This window comes from Lynx rufus, unplaced genomic scaffold (assembly GCF_022079265.1).
Source record: "Lynx rufus isolate CCGP_SWC_20201006 ecotype Redwood Valley unplaced genomic scaffold, mLynRuf1.p SCAF_16, whole genome shotgun sequence".
In the NCBI taxonomy this organism is placed as follows: Eukaryota; Metazoa; Chordata; class Mammalia; order Carnivora; family Felidae; genus Lynx; species Lynx rufus.
This window is the reverse complement of record NW_025814830.1, coordinates 13,175,333-13,198,920: the sequence shown is the minus strand read 5'-3', so window position 1 is coordinate 13,198,920 and position 23,588 is coordinate 13,175,333. Positions and strand designations below refer to the sequence as shown.

Here is a 23,588-nt window from a genome sequence, read left to right as displayed (position 1 = left end):
GGGATTCTCTCTCTCCCTCTCTCTGCCCCTCCCTCCCTCTCTCACGTTCTCTCAAAACAAATAAATAAACATTAAAAAAATACCAACAGTTGTTTACAGAACTAGAACAAACAATTCTAAAGTTTGTATGGAACCACAAAAGACCCTGAATGGCCAAAGCAATCTTGAAAGGAAAAGCGAAGCTGGAGGCATCATAATTCCTGACATCAAATTCCATTACAAAGCTGCAGGAATCAAAACAGTATGGTACTGGCACAAAAACAAATACACACATCAATAGAACAGAATAGAAAATACAGAAATGAATCCACAACTGAATGGTCAATTAATCTTTGGAATATCCAATGGGAAAAAGACAGTCTCTTTACCAAATGATGTTGGGAAAACTGGACAGCAACTTGCAAAAGAATGAAAGTGGACCCCTTTCATACAGCATACACAAAAATAAATTCAAAATGGATTAAAGACCTAAATGTGAGACCTGGAACCATAAAAATCCTAGGAAAGAGCACAGGCAGTAATTTCTCTGACATTTGCTGTAGCAATTTTTTTCTAGATAAGTCCCCTGAGGTAAGGGAAACAAAAGCAAAAATAAAGCATTTCAGAAATAAAGAGAAAATACCAAGGCACCTTTAACATAACTTTTCATTATCACAACCAGTATTTCCTCTTCCAATGGAGAGCTCTCTCGAAGACGAATCAAGATGGGGAAGGAGGGGCGCCTGGGTGGCGCAGTCGGTTAGGCGTCCGACTTCAGCCAGGTCACGATCTCGCGGTCCGTGAGTTCGAGCCCCGCGTCGGGCTCTGGGCTGATGGCTCAGAGCCTGGAGCCTGTTTCCGATTCTGTGTCTCCCTCTCTCTCTGCCCCTCCCCCGTTCATGCTCTGTCTCTCTCTGTCCCAAAAATAAAAAAAAAATAAAAACGTTGAAAAAAAATTAAAAAAAAAAAAAAGATGGGGAAGGATATTAACAGACCATTCTTGGGGCCCAGATGACAAGGTCAACTGGCTCCATTTGCTCCTCCACATCAGAGCTTGCAAATCAATCTCAGGGTCAGAGAGAAGAGTCAGGGTCTTTACTATCAAGGCTCTTTACTGTCAAGGCTCACAGCCGTCTTGTACTCCCACACATGACTATGTGTGACACAGTCACCAACACAAATCTCCCCAAATTCATACAGTCTCACACCCACCACTAGACACAAAGTAACACCTTCAATCACAAACACCTTCCCGACCCTGCCCACAGTCATAATACCCACGGGAGCTCATTCACAAAGCTCTCTACCCTTGTACACAAAGTGGTATACAAGGTCACACAGTCACAACCGCATACTCACTACGGGGACACACAGTCACAGGTAACCCGTATCCATACACAGTATTACACACAGTAACACATTAACAGTCACACCACGGGGACTCACAGTGGTATAATGAGCTAATCCTCACCGGCACACACGGTATCACACATATTCACAATCACACATACACATATCACTGCGACAGTGGCGAAATTTCACAACTGCCCCTCCTCAGCCCCTTCTGCCCGAATAGACTTAATACTCAGGTCTCCCTCCCGACGCCGGGGGCTCTGGGCTTTGTCCAACCTCGGCCTTCTCTGAAACGTGTTAGTCGCCCGGCCGAACCCCTAAGAGACCACCACAAGCTAGCGTCCAAACCAACTCAGCTCAAAGCTGCCAGCCGCGCTGAGGGAAGGAGCGGCGAACGCGGTGCCTCCTGGGAAATGTAGTTAAGCGCCACACTCGCGACGGAGAAGATGGCGCCCGGCTCGAACCCCGCCAAAGAAATCCCCGCCCCTACCCACCCTGAGGCATGAATTGCGGCCCAGTGTTTCGGCGCTCCAGGGGTAGGTAGCCTTGCCCCTTGGCTCCTACTTGGAGTAAGCCCGGCATGCCTGAACTGAGTTTATTATAACCCAAGGCACACCACTGCCCTCTCCCACAGGTAAAGTTAACACAGGTCTAGTATTAAACTGAGTCCTGAGACTCGGTCTACTTACACTCCTCCCCTCACCAGGGAGACACTCCCACAATCTCTGGCGCAGAAAAGAAAGCGCGAAAAAGCTGACTCGAACCACCGAAACTTATGGGAAATGTAGTCCGCAGTCAGAAAAGTAGAGGACCGGCCAATACCGACAGATTCTGTCCGGTATTGAGCCGGGGCTTGATGGAGCCCAGGAGACCTCTGGGAGTGTTAAACCAGCCAAGGAGTGCGCAGGCGCAGACTTTCTGGCTCGCCATGGTCGTCTTTGTCTGCCGGTGAGTTTGGTTTCGGCTTCGCAAAGCGCAGATCTGGGCGTGGGACCTGGGTTTCTGGGCTCAGAATCTGGTCAGGGAGGCTGTAGGGGAGGATTCTTGGAGATTGCGACATGGCTGGAGAGGCTAAAGGGGAAGAATCGCCTTCTATGACGTGCATTGTTCAAAGCCTATGTGGATGGGGGCAGGGGTACTGGGGGAAACTGGGCGGGACCGCGGCGGGGTGGGGGTGGGGGTATGACGGAATGTATGAGATTGTTGTAGAGGTACCACTTGTGTGAGAACTCTGTGGTTCCAAGTGTGTGAGAATGGATGGCATTGTGAGCTTTATGGGGTAGTAACCTCAACCTCACTTTTCTCGTTTCTAAAATAACTAATAAAGATGCATCTTTCTGGAGCATCCGTTTTTCTGAAAGAAAGGAAAATGGCTAAGATACAGAGATAAGTAATTTTTAAAGCGATTTTTATATAAAAGCAGACTCATTGTGCAGTAGAAAACAAAATTAGTATTAACAATTTTTTAAGTAAACATTTCCGGAAAACTTGTTTCTAGATGTCTAGACTCCCCCTATGTATTGACTCAGTTCTTTGGAGGAACTTTGGTGAGGCCAATTTGAAAAGCCCTGGACTAAGGAAGAGCTTTAAGAGCTAGTTTCCACTAGCGTAGACAGCACAGAATTGGGAAGGATGATGTCCTGTCTTTGGTTCAGAGATGTCAGGTAACAGATTTAAGATTCTCTTGTTTCTCAGTGACATGGCAGTGACTCGTAATTTGACCAGGTTTTCCCTAGACCAAAGGTTGGCCTTTGTAAATGTAGCGAAACAAATTTTCTTCTAAAATGACACTTCCTTCTAGTATTGTATCGCGCTTAACATATTTTTCAGTAAAATGAAAAAGAACCATGGTACAAAAATGCATATACACAAATAATAGCTTTGGTACATACAAAAATGTAATCAGTAATAGTTATGAAGACAGTAATTACAATAGTGACAAATCAGATAAAACACCTAAGGAATGAATAAGAAATGTATAAAAATCTATATGAAGATTATTCTTTAGTGTTAATGAAAGACCCAAAATAAGACTTGACCAAATGGAAATACATATGTTACATTTTAAAAATCTTCAAGGGGCGCCTGGGTGGCGCAGTCGGTTAAGCGTCCGACTTCGGCCAGGTCACGATCTCGCGGTCCGTGGGTTCGAGCCCCGCGTCGGGCTCTGGGCTGATGGCTCAGAGCCTGGAGCCTGTTTCCGATTCTGTGTCTCCCTCTCTCTCTGCCCCTCCCCCGTTCATGCTCTGTCTCTCTCTCTCTCCCAAAAATAAATAAAAAAAGTTGAAAAAAAATTAAAAATAAAAATCTTCAAGCTATTTTGTGAAGAAAGTGTGCCTGTTTGGTGCAATATACTACTTTTTTAGTGGGTGGGAAAAAGAATGTGTATTCATAGGTGCATGAAGAAACTTTTATCTATATGAAGATTATTCTTTAGTGTTAATGAAAGACCTTTTGAAGTTTACACAAAAAATAACGGTTGTCAGAGGAGGGAGATGCAATAGTTAGGGCAGGGGTAAGAATCACAGTTTTGCTTGCCTGTGTTGTATATTTCCATTTTTAACGGATGGAGGGATTCAATTTCTGTGTTCAGTCCATTACTTTCCAGATGTTTATCACTGCCTCATTCTTGAATGTTTCCTTGACTTCCATTACACTACTCTCATTTGTATAATTCCAGTCAAAACCAAGGAATAACCTCCCCCTCAAAAAAAAAGCTCCATTAGTGACTTAATGTTTCTGTTTGTCCCTTAGCTATTAGTGTTCCTAAGTTTCTGAATTATCTTTTTTTTCTTTTCCCCCTCTAAGAACAAAATTCCACTGCTGTGGCTTCACTTGACAGGTGACTAACAAATGTCCATTCATAGTTGAGCTCTGTCCAATTTGTTAATGGACAGCTCCACCTTGAGGCTACACCGGAACTTCACGCTCTTTGTGTCCAAAATGTTAATTCTGGTATCTCCGCCTCCTATGGTTTGCCTCCATCCATTCCCCTTTGCATTACCTGTTTCATCAATTAGTAACACTGTGCAGCCAGATTTTAAGCCTCTTATATCTGAGTCAGGGAAGAGCTGAGTAATTTTGACTTTTGTCATTCATTCTCCATTACATATTGGAGGCCTAGATTTCTTTTTTTTTCCCCCCTTAATGTTTATTTATTTTGAGGGGGGTAAGTAGAGAGGCAGAGGGAGAGGGAGAGAGAGTCCCAAGCAGGCTCCATGCTGTCAGCACAGAGCCCAATGTGGGGCTCCATCTCACAAACCATGAGATTATGACCCGAGGTGAGATCAGGAGTCTAACACTTAACTGACTTAGCCACCCAGGCACCCTGACAAAAATGTTTTTATTGGGGAAAATGATATTCAAAATTGTGACTCTTTAATCAGGAGCAAGGCCACAAGTGACACTTGCACAGGTTGTGATTCTGTAGAACTTTAACAACTCAGTCTTGTAATTTCTCTGTATAACCTAAATTCTGAAAAATAAATAACCTAAATTCTGTTTCCCATTCCTGAAATGTGTGGAGGCTTTAAATGGCATAATGGGTTTGGCTGAGGATGCAAAGTGTAAATGCTCTTTTTCAATGTGCTTATGTGTATGTGTGTGCTCCAGCTTCTAAGCCAAAAGGTCATCATTACTTTGCTCTTTTTCATAGACCAGTTTCCTTGTGCATCCCCAGGAACTGTACTTCCTTTACCCATCAAATCCTTTAAGGATCCTTTGGTCTCAGCCTGAATTATGGGATTCTGCTTTGACCCTCAAGAGTAATGTCCAAGTCCTGTGTCACTGTTTAGAAGTTTAAAGACACCAGTTTAAACAAGAAGAGCAATGAATAACTGAGGAAGAAATGTAAAGGAGGTGCTTTCCAGGTGAGTAAGAAGGAACCCAGAAGGATGAATGGGATAAAGGTTCATTAAGTTATTTTTTTATGATGTATTTTTTTTTTAAATGTTTATTTGTTTTTGAAAGAGAGAGTGTGCACACGGGGAGGGCAGAGAGAGGGAGACAGAGGATCCAAAGCAGTTCCACACGGACAGCAGAGAGCCTGATGTGAGGCTTGAACTCAAACCAGAGATCATGACCTAAGCCAAGGTCAGATGCTTAACCACCCAGGCACCCCTCTTATAGTTACTCAAACTGCAACCTCTGAAAAAATTTTTGAGGCAAGTTTTTTTATAAGCCCATTGGAGTAACAGTTGCTGGGAATTCTTTAGATACCTAAATAACATTTCCAGATTCTCTTGCTTGATCATGCTCTTTTTTTTTCTCAGATTCTGGGGGACTGCTTGCCCCTGTAACCTCTATTCTGGATGCTAGCCTCTTTACTTCATTTGCAGTCTCAATTTTATAAATTGTCTAGCCTAAATATTGTGTTTTCCCTTTCACTAACATTTTATTTCTCCCCACTTCCATCTTAGAGTTGAATATTACCCCTTATCATTATTTCTTATTCCCTTCCTACCTACTATCATAGCACATTTCTCACTCTCTTGCTTTTTAACAATATAGCAGGCTAGGAAATTAGTGCTGACTTCCTACTAGTTCACATCTCTGTTACTCTTTAAAAATAATACTATCATCTTTAAAATCCAATACATATACTTAATAGAAAATTAAGGGGCGCCAGGGTGGCTCATTCGGTTAAGCATCCGACTCTTGGTTTCAGCTCAGGTCATGATCTCGCAGTTTGTGAGTTCGAGCCCTACATCAGGCTCTGCACTGACAGCTTGACGCCTGCTTAGGATTCTTTCTCTCTCTCTCTCTCTGTCTGCCCCTTCCCCACTTGCTCAATCAGTCTCTCTCAAAAATAAACAACAACAAAAAAGTTTTTTAAGAAAATTAAAGAATGGTTCCTCAATCCTGGCCCTCGGTTCTCCATTTCTGTTCCCCAGAAGCAGCCACTATTAAATGTGCTTTCTTCTAAATGTTTTTATGAGTATACAAGGAGGCTTTAACAATGACATGATTTGACTATGACAAGAATACTGTTGCTGTGTTGAGAGAAGTTATATAAAGAGGCAAAGGCAAAAGTAGGAAGAATAGTGAGGAGTCTATTAAATAATACAGGGAAGACATAATGTGGCTTAGACTTTGGTGGTCCTAGTGAGAATTATGAGAAATGGCCAGATGCTGACTGTATTTTGAAGATAAAGCCAAGAGGATGTGGAAACATAATGGGTGTGTTACCTAGGAGAGAGTTGTTCAAGGCTTGAGCTCAAGCCTTGAACAACTGAGAAAATAAGGTTGTTATTTAACGAGATGAGAAGAATTTGGGAGTTGGTTTGGGAGAACAAGGGTTTGATTTGGGCCAGGGTAAATTAGATCCGTATTAGACATCTAAGTGCAGATTTTGAGTAGCAAGTGGTTATGTGAATCAGTTGAGGAAAGAGGTCCAGTCTAGTGATTAAATATTTTCAAAATATATATCAGAATGCTCGAATGTCAACCAAACTCTTAAATGTATTCTGTGAAAATGGTGACCTGTTAGAGCAGGAGTTGGCAAACTACATCCTACTATGTATTTTTGTAAGGAGTTTTACTGAAACATGGCCATGTTCAGTGCATCTCGTCCATTCATTTTCTTATGGTCTGTTACTACTTTCATGCTACGGTGTCCAAGTTGAGTAGGTATCTACAGATACATGATATTGTAAAGCATTAGACAGGACTAAAAAGTATATCAATCATGGTAAAGCTAAGTGACTATAATAAACCCCAAAATGTACTGGTTTAAGGAATATAAGAATTGATTTCCTGGTCACATAACAGTTATGTGTTGAGTAATGAAGATTTGCATGGTAGCTTTGGTCCTTGTGATCCTTTAAATGATCCAGATTTCCTCCAGGTTCTGTTGATCATTAGTTGTGGTTGAAACGGGTCAACAGTGCATCCTAGTTCCACCCAAGTAGAGAAGGGAGAAATGACCACTGTAGGGCAAGAGGCCAGTAAACTTTCTGTAAATGTCCAGGTAGCAAATACTTCAGGTTTTGTAGGTCCTAGGATCTCTGCTGCAGCTACTCAAGTCGGGCATTATAGCACAAAAATAGTTTCCTTAGGATTAGAGTATTTTGACTTCTATTTTGAAAATATTTGGGGGGGGGGCACCTGGGTGGCTGAGTCTGTTAAGCAAGCAGCTGACTCTTAGTTTCGAGTCAGGTCTTGATCTCACGGTTTGTGAGTTTGAACCCTGCATCAGGCTCTGTGCTGACTGTGCAGAACCTGCTTGGGATTCTCTCTCTCTACTGTCTCTCTGACCCTCCCCCACTTGCGCTATCTCTGTCTCCCTCAAAATAAATAAATAAACTTTAAAAAAATATATAAGATGTGTTAATTACCAAGATGTCATTTCTGTGTTTTCTTTAGTTAGGAATATAGTGGGCTAAGTCCTAATCTGTTCTACATCATACTTTTGCAAATATAATGAATTTAAGAATTGGAAAATTTTAAATAAATGTTATTACTGTCATTTGTAAAAGTTTAGTAAATTCCACATCTTGAACCATCTATTGGGGTGATAAAATAACAATGGTCTCTTTTTTTCTATATCTACTTTACTGTTTAGGTTTCTTGTCTTTTCTGGTCTCAGTTTTCATAGGTAATATTTGGTTTTCAAATTTGTTTGTATGGAGGTGAGCAAATAATCTCTACAGTCCTTTTCTGTCTATGGTTATTTCCAAGTAATCATTTTTTTATTTTTATAATTTTGCTGTTATTCCTCTTTAGTTTTTCCCTAAGAATCAACTTGTGGATTTATTATTTCTAATTTTGTTTGTAATAATTAATTTTTCTTATCTGTACTTTTTTTTCTTACATTTACTTTTCCTTATTGTAATTCCTTGGTTTGAATGCTTATTTTATTATGTTATTTCTTTTTATTTTTTTTAAAGCTTATTTATTTATTTTGAGAGAGCGAGCTCACACACACAAGCAGGGGAGAAGCAGAGAGAGAGAGGGAGAGAGAGAATCCCAAGCAGGCTCTGTGCTGTCACTGCAGAGCCTGATGCAGGGCTAGATCTCACAAACCATGGGATCATGACCTGAGTTGAAATCACCCAGGTGCCCTATGTTATTTCTTTTTAGAATAATGTAAACAGGGGCGCCTGGGTGGCGCAGTCGGTTAAGCGTCCGACTTCAGCCAGGTCACGATCTCGCGGTCCGGCAGTTCGAGCCCCGCGTCAGGCTCTGGGCTGATGGCTCAGAGCCTGGAGCCTGTTTCCGATTCTGTGTCTCCCTCTCTCTCTGCCCCTTCCCCGTTCATGCTCTGTCTCTCTCTGTCCCAAAAATAAATAAACGTTGAAAAAAAAATTAAAAAAAAAAAAAAAAGAATAATGTAAACATATATGTTAAAACTTATCCAAGCATTTTTTTCAAATGTGTTCTATAGGCTCTGATATACATTGTTTTTGAATTTTTCTGAATATTTCTGAATGCTTTGCAATTTATTTTAATTTTATCTTTGACCAAAGTGTTTGTTCAAGCCAGTATATTTTGAAATTTACAAGTGAGGGGTGCTTGGGTGGCTCAGTCAGTTAAGCATCCAATTTCAGCTCAGGTCATGATCTCACGGTTCGTGGGTTTGAGCCCAGCATCAGGCTCTATGCTGACAGCTTGGAACCTGGAGCCTGCTTTGGATTCTGTCTCTCTCTCTCTCTGCCCCTGCCCTGCTTGTGCTCTGTCTCTTTCTCAAAAATAAACATTAATTTTTTTTTTTTAATTTGAAATTTACAAGTGAAAATTTCCTTTTTTCTAATGTATTTTTTTAATGTTTATTTATTTTGAGAGACAGAAGTGAGAGAGAGTGCACGTGCACATGCACACAAGCAGGGAAGGGGCAGAGAGAGAGGGCTGAGAGAGAATCCCTAGCAGGCTCTGTGCTGTCAGTGCCAGAGCTTGATGTAGGGCTCAGTCTCATGAACCAGTGAGATCATGACCTGAACTGAAATCAAGAGTCAGTCACTTAACCAACTGAGCTACCCAGGCACCCTGTTTTAGATGTGTACCTTACAGAGAGTTTAGGTAGGTTTTATTATGTCAGTTGTTAAACCTTCGCGTGTGTCAAAATCATCTAGAGGGCTTGTTAAATACAGATTGCTGGGCCTTACCTGCAGGTTTTCTTGATTCAGGAGGTATGTGTTGGAGCCTGAGAATTATCTGTATGAGCCTGTCATAGTCTTTTTCTTTTAATAGTTCTTTTTTTCCTAGTTGTATTTATTGACAGGAACAGTATGGTTAGTATTGGTTCTTTTGTTTAATATTATGTATTCTGTTTTAAATTTGACCTCATCTTTTTTATCCTTTACTATAGGATCTTTGATTTCCTTGAGTACATATGCCTTTCCTTCTGAAAATAATGGAAAGTTTGTTATATTTTATTATAATAATTATTTTGTTATATTCTCTTGGTTGCCTTTATATTCATAACTTTCTTAGTCTTTGTCTTCCATTTCTTCAGGTACTATACTTTACTCCTCACTAAGGAATGACGTATATTTTATACTTTAGTGTATTTTTAGTCTCCCTCCTCTCTTTCCCACATTGTTGGTAATTGTGATTATTATTTCAGTTTTAAATAGTATCAGTTGTACCCTTCTTCCCTCCCCATTCATATATATGAAATTATTTGCATCTTCGCCTTTGATTGTGCAGTGAGCCATCTATCAAAGTCCTATCCATCATTTACCCTTGGGCTTCATTTTTATTAAAATGTCCCTTCATTATCACTTTTAGCCCAGTATCTCTAATCTTCTATTCCCATAGCATATTATAGTTTCCAGAGCAACTTGAATTCTAAGTATATGCTCTCTTACATTTGTATTTTTCCCTTTCATGTTTAAGACCTACATTGAAGCTCATTGAGACAAAAGCTGGTATTTTACCCTTGTTATCTGCAGTCTTGAGCACAAAGAAGATGATTAATAAATAACTGGTGATTGTTGTAGAGCTTCAGGTGTGGAAAGATTTACTTTTTCAGCTTTATTGAGGTATAATTTCCATAAAAGTCAACCCCTTTAGTATATTATTTGATAAATTTGGTAATTGTATACAGTCATAAAACCAACACCGAAACCAACATATAGAACAGATCCATCAACAGTTCTTTGTGCCCTTTTGCTGTAGAGCCATACCCCTCCCCCATCCCTGGTGATCACTAATTGGCTTTATGTTACTAGGACTTGCCATTTCTAGAATTCATATAAATGTAGTCATTCACTGCATAATCTTTAGCATTTAATTTCTTTGATTTAGTTTTACATTTTTGAGATTAATTCATGTTATGTATATGAATTTTCATTTTTTTATTGCTGATTATTATTATAAGTATGGACATAATTTGTCATTGATAGACATTTAGATTACTTCCATTTTTGACTATTATGAACATTCATATACTAGGTCTTTGTGTCAACATATATGTTCATTTTTCTTGAATAAATGCCTAGAAATGGGATTGCTGCACAGAATAAGTATATATTGAACTTTATAAAATACTCAGATTATGTTCCAAAGTAGCTGTATCATTTTTCATTCCCACCTACAGTTTTTTGAGAGATAGTTGCTTCGCATTCTTACACTTGGAATGGCAGTTTTTTAAATTTTAGCCATTTTAATGGGTGTGTAATGTATCTCACTGGGATTTTAATATGCATTTCTGATCACTAGTTTGGATGAACGTCTAATGTACTTATTGGCCATTCATATATCTGATTTTGTGAATATCTTTTCTAGTCTCTTACCCATTTTATAAATTAGATTACCTTTTTTTACTGAGATTTAGGAGTTCTATATATTTTGGATATGAGCCCTTCATCAGTTTCTACCAGTCTGGCTTTTCTTTTTTTTAACTGTGTTTTTGAAGGGCATTAGTTTTTTATTTTGATTAAGTCTACCATTTTTTCTTTATAAAAGAAATAGTTTTAACACTTATGTTGAGGTCTTTAATTCATTTTGAGTAAATTTTTGCCTATGGCATGCAGTAAAGGTTGAGGGTTTTTGTTTTCTAATTTTAGAAATTATAGCATTGATGTGAGTGACAGTATATTACTAGAGTCAGCTCTTGCAGTGATTTATAAGAAAATGAGGAGGCATGCCTGGCTGGCTCAGTTGGTACAGCATACAAGTCTTGATCTCAGGTTTGTAAGTTTGAGCCCCATGCTGGTTGTAGAGATTACTTAAAAATAAAATCTTAAAAAAAAAAAAAAGAAAAAGAAAATGAGGATAAAAGTTTGAGAGGGACAGGACAGATCAGGATAACATTGAAGATTTGCAGCCAGTAGAAAACATTTATAAAAGAAAGGATTGAGAGTGAGGACAAGACAAGAGCTCTTCACAAAAGAAGAGCTTTGGTGCCAGTCATTTCAGGCACAATGATAGAAAGAAAACAAATGAAAACTGAAATTGAGGGCAACGACAGTTTCTGTATCTAGAAATGATAGTATCAATAATCAAAACACTGCAGTAAATCAGATTTCAAGGCAAAAATGACTGTTTTCTGGCCTATTTTACTTTTTTTCATTAATATGTACTTTGCTGTTTAGCCATGTGAAACTTAACTGCGACTAGATAAAAAGAGTACTATCTATAGTTACTATACGATTATAGATCAGTTCAGGTTAAAAGGCTCAAGTCTTCAAGGACATCTCTGCAGGTATAACATGTAGGGGCTTTTAAAAATGAAATAGGATTATAGTTATGCTTGCACCATCCTTCGTCACCCACAGTTCCTCCTCCACATAGGCAACCACTTTCAACTCAATAAACTGGTGTTTATTCTCACATTTTATGCATCTATTTTACCTACTTTTGATTTAACCATTTTACAATATTATCAGCTTGGGGATGCCTGGCTGGCTTAGTTGGTAGAGCACGCGACTCTTGATCTCGGGTTTGTAAGTTCAAGCCCCACTCTGGGTGTAGAGATTACTTAAAAATAAAATCTTTTGGGGTGCCTGGGTGGTTCAGTCAATTGTGGGTCCGACTTCGGCTCAGGTCATGATCTCCTGGTTCATGGGTTTGAGCCCTGCATCAGGCTCTGTGCTGATAGCTCAGAGCCTGGAGCCTGCTTTGGATTCTGTGTCTCCCTCTCTCTCTGCCCCTCCCCTGCTTGTGCTTTCTCTCTCTCTCAAAAATAAATAAACATTAAACTACATTTTTGTTCTTTTTTAATTTCTTTTTTTTTTTTTTAACATTTATTCATTTTTTGAGAGACAGAGAGAGACAGAGCATGTGTGGGGAAGGGGCAGAGAGAGAGAGAAACACGGACTCCAAAGCAAGCTCCAGGCTCTGAACTGATAGCACAGAGCCCAATGTGGGGCTTGAACCCATGGACCGTGAGATCATGACCTGAGCCAAAGTTGGACCCGCAACCGACTGAGCCACCCAGGTGCCCCTAAACTACATTTAAAAAAATAAAAATAAAATCTTTTGAAAATAAAATCTTTTATACATACAGAATTTTATATATTATATGTATATAAATATATATATGATCAACTTGTTAACATGAAAGATGGAATTTAGAAATTTTCCTGTATTAATTTTTCTTCATATTTTCTCTGGAACTCCTTTAGGAGATCTTGAACCTCTTAGACGCCTCCACTAACCCGCTAATTTTCTAATCATTATTTCTTTCTCCCTTCCTTCTTTCCATTCTTCCTTTTTTTTTTTTTTTTTTAATTATTCTGGGAGATTTCCTGGAATTTTTTCCCCTAAGCTGTTGAATTTTTTAGTTCAACATATTTCTTATTTGCAAAAGCACTTCTTTATAGAACTCTGTTGATAGGGGTGCCTGGGTGGCTTAGTTGGTTAAGCATCCGACTTCAGCTCAGATCATGATCTCTCAGTCCATGAGTTCGAGCCCCATGTCGGGCTCTGTGCTGGCAACTCAGAGCCTGGAGCCTGCTTCAGATGCTGTGTTTCCCTCTCTCTGCACTCCCCCGTTCACACTCTGTCTCTCTTGCTCTCAAAAATAAACATGAAAAAAAAATTAAAAAAAGAAAAAGAACTCTGTTGATATTTCTGTGTTTTCAGTGCTTCTGTGATACTAATTACAGTATTGTTTATGTGTGTGTTTCTTTTGTTCCTTTCCTTGTTTTTTCCTATTTGTTTTGATCTAGCTTTCACATTAGGGCTTTCATCATTTTTTTTGTGATCTTTAGCTCTATGTTAAAATTTAACATTGAGGTACCAGAAACACTATTGTAATCTTTGTGCATGGTTGGGGCTTGTAAAATGGTGGGCTTCACTATGCAGCATTTAGTCAGATATCTAGATGATTCTTTTAAATGACTCCAAATGTGAATATCTGTAAGTGTTTTCATGACCTTTTCATTTTTTCAGTAAAGAACCCTCCCTGGGTGCCTGGGCGGCTCAGTTGGTTGAGTGTGTGATTTGATTTCAGCTCAGATCATGAACTCATGGTTTGTGAGTTTGAGCCCCGCATGGGGCTCCGTGCTGTCCATGTGGAGCCTGCTTGGGATTCTGTCTCTGCCCCTTGTGTGCCCTCTTTCTCCCTCTCTCTCTCAGAATAAATAAAAATAAGGAAGGAAGGAAGGAAGGAAGAAAGAAAGAAAGAAAAAAGAAACCAACCCATCTATTGTTTGACACTACCAACCACCAGCATTTCTAAAGAGCAGCAGTAGAAAGGGGTTGGAACCCTATTCTACATAGGAATTTTTACTCCCTCTTTTCAGTATCTACTTTGCCTATCATCACTAAGTTTGGAGGCTCCTGGTTATACTTTGGATAATAAATTCCTATGTCCTTCCAGTTAGGAGAATTAGGTACATAAGCTGCTGCTTTTATAATCATTTTATAAGTTCCACCTTCTACTCTTACCCAGTCACTCCAGTTATAGAGCCTTTGTGTTGACAGCTGTATCACAAATTACCTTGCTTCTAGGTAGCATCCTCTTTTGCTGGCTTTTTATTTAAGCCACTTGATTCTGCTGTTAATTTATAGTTCTTTATTTGCTTTCCTTTCAAAATTTCCTAAATCTTTTCATCCACCGGTGTCTTCTCAACCTCTGCAGTGTTTATGAGTATATTCCCTTTATCCTCGTACTATCATTTGAATGGAGTTTCAGGAAGATACAGAATAAATATCTTATTTAACTGTATGTCCTCTTTAATAATTCTATTTATTTTATTTTTTATCCTTTCATCTTAGGCTCTCCCAATCTTATGTGTTTGTTTTTTCATCCTGTTTGTTACCTGTTCTTTATATTTTATTTTACTGATTTATAAAATGCAAAAGTTACATTTAAAAACAATTTGAGGGGCGCCTGGGTGGCGCAGTCGGTTAAGCGTCCGACTTCAGCCAGGTCACGATCTCGCGGTCCGGGAGTTCGAGCCCCGCGTCGGGCTCTGGGCTGATGGCTCAGAGCCTGGAGCCTGTTTCCGATTCTGTGTCTCCCTCTCTCTCTGCCCCTCCCCCGTTCATGCTCTGTCTCTCTCTGTCCCAAAAATAAATAAACGTTGAAAAAAAAATAAAAAAATAAAAACAATTTGAGCAGGGTGCCTGAGTGGCTCAGTTGGTTAAGCCTCCCAACTCTCGACTTCAGCTCATGTCATGTTCTCACAGTTCATGGGTTCGAGCCCCACGTTGGGCTCTGTGCTGATGGTGCAGAGCCTGCTTGGGATCCTCTCTCTTTCCCTCTCTCTCTGTCCTTCCCCGGCTCGTGTGCACACTCCCCCTCTCTCTTTCTCAAAATAAATAAACTTAAAAAAATAATAAAAATAAAAACAGTTTAAACTACATGCTCCTGTGAATGTTATTTGTATTTAAGCTTTCTTTTTACTGTGGGACTAGGTTTGAAATAAAGAGTCTATTTTACAATACCACATTTAAAAATTTTTGTTAAAAATACTGGAAAAAATGTTGATGATGATGATAGCCACTTTATTGGATGTTTACTACATGCTAGGCACTAAATATTTTACAGTTATTAGCTCTTTTCAATGATGATTTTGTTTTTATTCCCTTTTAGAAAAGGTCTGGGAAATTTATAAATAGATGAAGACTCATCATGGAAGACATGAGAGTTAAGTCTCATCTTTCTCCATGAAAATATAGTTTAGAAAAAACTCAGAAAACCTGGGCATAACAGAAAAGTATTTCCTTTGAGGACAGATGTTGATTCTTTACAACTACATCTCTATGTATGAGACTCAGTTTAAGAGAGTTCAGAACATAATTTATACTCAAATATAAGTGAAGCTAAGAAAGAACCATTAAGAATACAATTGATATTATATGTTTCATCCCAATCTGTAATTGTCTAATCTCAGGATAAGCAATGTAAGTCTTTCATCATAAATTCAGCTTCATTAGATACCTGAGAATTAATACTGGAGAGAAACCTATGAATTTGGTGAATGTGGAAAAGCTTTCATCTATGTCACATTGTCAAGAAATACTGAAGAATTCTTGTTGGAAAAAATATCTGCGTGATAAGAATGTTGGAAAGCCTTAAGCCTGAAGCAGATCTCCTTCAGCATGATCAAATTCATACTAGAGAGAAACCTCATGAATGTAATGAATGTGGAAAAACCTTCAGCCTGAAGGAAAACCTCATAGAGCATAAGAAAATGCATACTGGAGAAAAATCACATGAATGTACTGAATGTGGTAAAGTATTCTCTCGAGTCTCATCCCTTACTCTACATTTGAGAAGTCATAGAGGAAAGAAACCATATAAATGTAATAAATGTGGAAAAGCCTTCAGTCAGAAGAGAAACTTCCTTTCTCATCAGAAACATCATACGGCAGAGAAACTCTATGAGTGTGGGAAGGCTTCTATTCAGATGTCAAGCCTCATTAAACACCAGAGAAATCATACTGGAAACAAACCCTATGCATGTAAGGAATGTGGAAAAGCCTTCAATGGCAAATCATATCTCACTGAGCATGAGAAAATCCATACAGGAGAGAAACCATTCGAATGTAATCAATGTGGAAGAGCCTTCAGCCAGAAGCAGTACCTCATTAAACATCAGAATATCCACAGTGGAAAGAAACCCTTTAAATGTAATGAATGTGGAAAAGCCTTTAGCCAGAAAGAAAACCTGATTATCCATCAAAGAATACATACTGGAGAGAAACCTTATGAATGCAAGGGGTGTGGGAAAGCTTTCATTCAGAAGTCAAGCCTCATTAGACACCAGAGAAGTCATACAGGAGAGAAACCCTATATATGTAAAGAATGTGGGAAAGCCTTCAGTGGCAAATCAAATCTCACTGAGCATGAGAAAATTCATATTGGAGAGAAACCCTATAAATGTAATGAATGTGGAACAATCTTCAGGCAGAAGCAATACCTCATTAAACATCACAATATTCATACAGGAGAGAAACCCTATGAATGTAATAAATGTGGAAAAGCCTTCTCTCGAATCACATCACTTATTGTACATGTGAGAATTCATACAGGGGATAAACCTTATGAATGTAAAATATGTGGGAAAGCCTTCTGTCAAAGCTCATCTCTTACTGTTCATATGAGAAGCCATACAGGTGAAAAGCCCTATGGTTGTAATGAATGTGGAAAAGCCTTCTCTCAGTTCTCAACTCTTGCTCTACATATGAGAATCCATACTGGAGAAAAACCTTATCAGTGTAGTGAATGTGGGAAAGCTTTTAGCCAGAAGTCACATCATATTAGACACCAGAGAATTCATACTCACTAAAGCTCGATAAACGCCTTGAATTTAGGAAAAGCTTCAGCAAAACTCAGACTTAATGGTATACCAGAAATTCATTTTATAATAAAGTGGCTTGAATGTGGAAAATACTTCAACAAATCAAAACTTAAATACTAACAATTTTAATAAGTATCATAGTTTAAAAACCTATGCTCCCAGAACTCCCACAGCAAACATTGTTAATGATGTACTTTTAGGAGCAATCTCATTGAAGTAAGTATGGATCCAGTCATGGACACTAAGCAGCATGGTTCTGGAAGGCCTACCTGATGCATTAAGACAAAGATATGAGAGGTATAAAGATTTTAAATTAAGAGACAAAATTGTCATTTTTAAAATTTTTTGCTACAGATGTAATCAAAAGTATTTGTTCTTGATGCATTCATAGAAATCAAAGATTGGGACAGAATATTGTATTCAGAAACATGCATGCCTTTATGGGGAATTGGTAATTGATAGAGATGATATCAAAAGTTGGTAGGGGAATTATGGATGATTCAAAAAATGGTCTCAGGGTAACTGATTCTTCATGTGGAAAAAATATTGGATCTCTGCCATAGTAATACATTAAAGAATTTATTATGAAATCCAAAAGTATTGTAAAGACCAGAATGCAAAAAGCAAAACTTGGTAACATAAGAATTTTATAGGAGAATTTTATAGGAGAATATACCTCCAGTAGGAAAGAATTTCTAAAATAGATTCCAGAACACACACTCTTGAGTGTACATGCATATACCCAAGAAACTGATACATGTACTTAAGTTAGGGAGTCATGTATCTTTATGTTCATTGCAGCATGAATTACATTAGCAAAAAATTGGAAACGTGTGTTGCTTGTGAAATGGATAAATACAATGTGATATAGGCACACAGTAGAATATTCTCTAGTAGTTAAGTATAACATAACAGATTATATATATAAATAGAAAGACCTGAAAAATCATGTGGCGTGAAAAAAATGAAGAGATCAATATGTTATAATCGTTAGCTCTGTGAATTTGAATGAAATCAACACTATTATTAAGCATTAGTTATGGAAGAACATTTTTATGGAAAACTGAAGAATGGATTGGAAGGATACACACTCATTTCCCAAAAGTGATTGCCTCTAGAAAGAAAGGTAGCAGAAAAGAAATGGGACCAAGCATGGTTGTTAAAGGATATTTCAGTTTTGTATCTAAATACCATCATTAAAAAGAAATAAAGATTCCAACTAAATATAACAAAATGTTAGTTAACTCTGGGTTGTGGTAATATATGTGTTCTATTGTTTGTGCTATTCCTGAAAATTAAAAAAGATAAAGATAGGAGTAGGAAAGTTGTACATGCAGTACATGTAATAATGGACTCACAATCCCAGGCAGATGCTACTATTTTATAGAAAATATTTCTAAAATCATACCTTTATTAGAAGTTATTTTTTTTAATTGGATGGTAGCTTAAATTATTTAAATGTACTCTTGCATGTCACATCACTAATACGTGTGGTCTCAGAAATTAAAGCATGATTCTGCAACAGGTTAAGTGGGTTACATACGTTTAAGAATCATATGATTTAATAATACTTGCACAGACTTGATACTAAGAACTAGTTTTTACTGAAACATCAGAAATTTTAAGAGTCCACATAACCAGTATTAGCATTAATAATTTGATATTTTTTAAATGAAGAAACCAAGTTACTCTTAAATTTTTAAATATGCCACTGAGTAAAACTTCAACTCTTGCATTTTAACTTCAATTTTAACCTCAGAGATTTTTATTCTCTATTCTGCCAGATATAATTGATAAATCCCCTGTTTGTTTGTTTCTTTGGTGAAAATGGTGCTAAAAGAGATCTGAGACCTAAACAGTATTGTTTATGTGAAGCAAATCTTTTTGCCAATTTTTGTTTACTTGATCCCTTTCTACAACAACCTGACACATAAAGAGTTGTTAATGCTTTTTGAACAGTGATAAAAATGAGTATGCAATATTTAAACCTTAGGCATATGTCAAATATATCAATTTCTTTGAAATACAAAATAATGAAATGCTAATAAAACCATAGTACTACACCACTTATTAGCAGTTTTGAAGATTGGTCTTAAGATTATAAATTCCAGGGGTTGCTTATGTGTTTACATGAATCTAAATTATCCTCTATTTTCTTCCATTCTTCATTAAACATTCCCCTTGTATTTCTTAAGTGTTTTGCCCTTCCATTTGTACAGCTTTGAAGTCACCAGAGCAATTTAGAACTCTTAATTCAGACCAAACTAGGAGGATTACCTTTTGGTGCCTGCAGTGGGTTGGTGCCAAGGTGCAACAATGATTACGATAGATAAAGATGAGTAACACCTGTGATACTGTATACTGTAAATTTACTCTGATATTCCCTACTGATTCAACTTGTTGCTAGTTATTTGCCACCACAAACAACCCTACAGTAAATATTTTTTTTTTAACATTCTTAAAATCAGACCTTACATTTCAGATGTTTTTATTTCTGAGGCAAAAGATTGTTAGATTAAAGGACATATACTATTTTTTAATTTTAATAGATAATATCGGTCATTTTCAGAAACACATCTTTCCTCTAACCCTGCAATAGATGGTAATATACTACTTAAATTTATGTTTGTCTGATGAGCATACACCTCAACTGCTCCTAGATTTGCTGCTTTGTAAATTTTTGCATTGTTGGCTCATTTTCCTATAGGATTATTTATCTGTCAATTTTGAAGACCTCTTTATATGTTAGACGTTAGGAATTTGCCTAATTTTTGTCATAAAAATATTTTTCCATAAAAATATCTTAAATTTCTGTGTAATCGATATGTATTTTTTCTAAGCTTACGGATTGGTTAAAAAGATACTTTAATCTCTAGATTGTATATGTAATTTTTCTTAGGTTTTCTTGCAAGTTGTTTATTGTTTACTTTTTTCAATATGTAAATATTTAATATATCTAGAATTTATTTTTTAATGTCCTATAAAATGAAGATTCATTGTTATTTTCTTCCAGATGGGTTTCCAGTTATACAAGCACAATTTGTTAAAATAACCCATCTACTCAGCAGTCACATAGTTCTGACACCAATCTGCGGTGTCCACCAACAGCAATCACAGATTTGAACTGGCAATCAAAAAAACAGAATAGGCTTTAACCCAACATTAGGTTTATTATTAGCTTTGTCCTGATCAAAACAACAACAGCAACAACAAAACCACCTTTACAATACTGCAACTACCCAAGCAAAGATAGATTCGAGGACCTATGTACTGCTGAAGGGAGAAAAGGTCGAATGGGTGCAGTTCACCTAAGCCCTGGGAAACAACGTTCTTACCCAGGATATCTTACTATAACCCACCACTGTATCTGCATGGTGTACCCCCATCGCATGGGGCACACCCAGTTGTAAGACTGAAACCCACTTAAGCACAGGGAAGCTGCTACCTTGTTTTCCCAAGACTTATGATACCTTAGTCATATAGGCCAGCCATGTCTTCATGCCAATTCACAGCTCTTCCCTCATCTAGGTACAGGATACAAATGAATCTACAGTAGTATTTTCTTCAAGGAAACTGGTATGAAGGCAAATCTAAGGTTGTCTTTCTACACATGGGTCAGTAGGAAAGGCCTGTTGTTTTTACCAGTACCATCCTTTTCCTGTTTAACTGACTCAGTTATGTGATCCTTTAACCATATGATCTTTTTCTCATTCAACTGAAACTGCTTGTAGTTTCACTTGTACCAAAACCTGTCCTGTATTTTCATTTCACTAATTTATTTTTCTACTTCTATACTAATACCATATTAACTGATAAACTGATTTAACACTAGCCTTACTGCATTTTGATACTGCATATTAGACCAAGTCCTTGCTGTTTTTCATAGTTTTATTGGCTATTCTAGTTTTCTTTCTATATAAATGAAGATGGTGTTCTCAAAATACAAAAACTCTTTGATAGTTGGAATTACATTAAATTTATATATTTATTTTGAGAGAAATGACATTTTTTATTTTAAGTCTTCCTGACCCAAATTGTAGTGTGCCTTTGCATTTCTTCAAACTATGATCATGTCCTTCAGCATGAGAGTTCTGAACAAAGTAATCTGAATGCCATCCCTGCTTAATATTATATTATAGAAAAAGTTTGTTAGTTGGGTGAATAAGAAAAATTCCTATTATGGACTAAATGTTTGTAGCCCCCCAGAATTCATATGTTGAAGCCCTGATTTCTATTGTGATGGTGTTTGGAGATGGGGCTCTAAGGAAGTAATTGGGTTTGGATTAGGTTATGAAGGTGGGACACTCATGATGGGAACAGTACCTTTATAAGAAGTGGGAGAGAGATTATAAGAACATAAAGAGATTTCTTTCCATTTGTATACACAAGTCCTGTGAGTGCAGGACTTCTTTCTGTAGACAGAAAGAAGCTGTCTACATACTAGGAATTGGACCTTCACAGGATTTGCCAGCACTTTGATCTTGGGATTTCCCAGCTTGTATAACTGTAAGAAATAAATGTCTGTTTAAACCACCCAGTCTATTGGTATTTTGTTGTAATGCCCAAGATAAGACAATCCCTTTCCTGCTTAATTCTACTGGGCTCCTAATAAATGGTAAAACAAAAAGCACTTTTCATTAGGAGAGTAAAATTCCAACTCCCATTATTAATAAGGTCTATAATTTTAATTTAAAATTGTTTTTAACGTTTATTTATTTTCAAGAGACAGAGACACAGTGGACTACAAATCCACAGAAATCTGGGGCAAGACATGGATAGAGACACACAAAAGATAATCCACAGCCTGGAGGAAAAGCTAGGGTAAGACTCTGGGAACTTAGGGTATTCAAAATCAGATGTATACATGGGGGATTTAGAAAGGCATACACCTGCCCATCCAAGAAGCATACTAAAGAAAGACCTGAGAAGACAAGATTTCACATCCAGATAATCCAGATAATCCCTAAATTCAGAGAAATCCTAGCTAAATTGTAAAGGAGTATCCCAACACAGAGCCAATCAGCAAAGACTACAAAAGATGATGGTTGTGTGGTGGTGTTCTTTTCTTTCAGTTCCCAGCATTCAAAAAACTCTGTCAGACTAGGTAAAAATGTGTTCCAGTTCAAGATGGCAAAATAGGGAAGAACCAGTAGAATTCGCCTCCTCCTAGGACACACTGACATACAGCTACATATGGAGTAATCGCCTCAAAAAAAACGTAAAGGCTGGCTAAGTGACAACTACACATTGGGCAAACAAGAAAACCACGTCAAAGCATGTAGGAGAGGCTGAAACAATCTCACCATAAACCTCAGCCCTGGAGTGGCAACCCACAACTGGGAGATAACTCAAAACCTGGAGCTTCTACGGAGAACAAGGAATTGAATGCCACATCGGGCAACTCCACTTTTAGGATCTTCACCTGAGAGATGAGCTCCGAAACATCTAACTTTTAAAACCAATGGGGATCACATCCTGAGACCCACAAGATTGTAGCAATCTGGAAGAGAGCTCTCAGGGGCAATCATGTCCAGATATAAAAATTTTTTAAATTCTTTTTAGAAACCTCCATACTGTTTTCCATAAGTGGCTGTACAAATTTATATTCCCACCAACAGTGCACAAGGGTTCCCTTTCTCACATCCCTACCAACATTTTAGTTTTGTTTTGTTTTTTTTTAGTAGCCATTCTGACTGGCATGATGTGATATTTCATTGTGGGTTTGATTTGTATTTCCCTGATGATTAATAATGAAATTCAACATAAACTTAAGTAACATATGATCCAGCAATTAGCCTTCTGGATATTTATCCTAAGAAAACAAAAACACTAACTCAAAAAGTTATATGCAGCCCTGAGTTCACTGCAGCATTATTTACAAGAGCCAAGGTATAGAAACAACCTAAGTCTCCACTGATGGATGAAGAGATAAAGAAATTGTGATATATGTGTGTATACACATACATACATACACACAACAGGATCTTCTTCAGCTATAAAAAAGAATGAAATCTTGCCAGTTGCAACATGGATGGATCTTAGGGCATTATGCTATGTGAAATAAGTCAGAGAAAGACAAATACCATATGATCTCTCTTATATGTGGACTCTAAAAAAAAAAAAAAAATCAAAAACAAAAAAAAGCCAAAAATAAATACCAAGCTCTAAAATAAAGAGAACAGGTTGGTGGTTTCCAGAGGTATGGACAGTGGGGGTTGGAGAAATGGAAAATCTTTTTTGTTTGTTCAAATGAATTGGTTAGGGGTGCCCAGGTGGCTCAGTTAAGCATCCAACTTGGGCTCAGGTCATGATCTCACAATTCATGAGTTCAAGCCCCGCATTGGCCTCTGTGCTGACAGCTCAGAGCTTAGAGCCTGCTTCAGATTCTGGGTCCTTTTCTCTCTCTGCCCCTTCCCCACTTGTGCTCTGTCTCTATCTCTCAAAAATAAATAAACATTTAAAAAATGAGTTGGTTAAAGAAAATGAATAAATAGATGCTATTTACATCTGTTAATTTTACATTAATAGAGGAAAAAGCTAAAATTGAACTAAGGAAAAATA

General features: G+C 37.7%; 2 protein-coding genes across 3 annotated transcripts in view; one reads left to right on the top strand and one right to left on the bottom strand.

Annotated features, from left to right (window-relative positions):
• Positions 1–23,588, bottom strand: part of LOC124511173 (zinc finger protein 568) — a 389,983-nt gene that overhangs the window by 120,214 nt on the left and 246,181 nt on the right. The window lies entirely within an intron of this gene.
• The window catches only part of ZNF260 (zinc finger protein 260), a 143,267-nt gene that overhangs the window by 55,968 nt on the left and 63,711 nt on the right, over positions 1–23,588 (top strand). The window contains exons 1-3 of one of the 2 annotated variants that reach the window (XM_047078166.1): positions 1,884–2,280; positions 4,988–5,201; positions 15,317–19,093. In XM_047078166.1, the coding sequence (XP_046934122.1) occupies positions 15,786–17,015 (1,230 nt within the window). In that variant the 5' untranslated portion in view covers positions 1,884–2,280; positions 4,988–5,201; positions 15,317–15,785 and the 3' untranslated portion in view covers positions 17,016–19,093. Of the gene's footprint in view, positions 1–1,883; positions 2,281–4,987; positions 5,202–15,316 lie in introns of those variants that run through there. The other variant, XM_047078167.1, reaches the window with a different exon arrangement.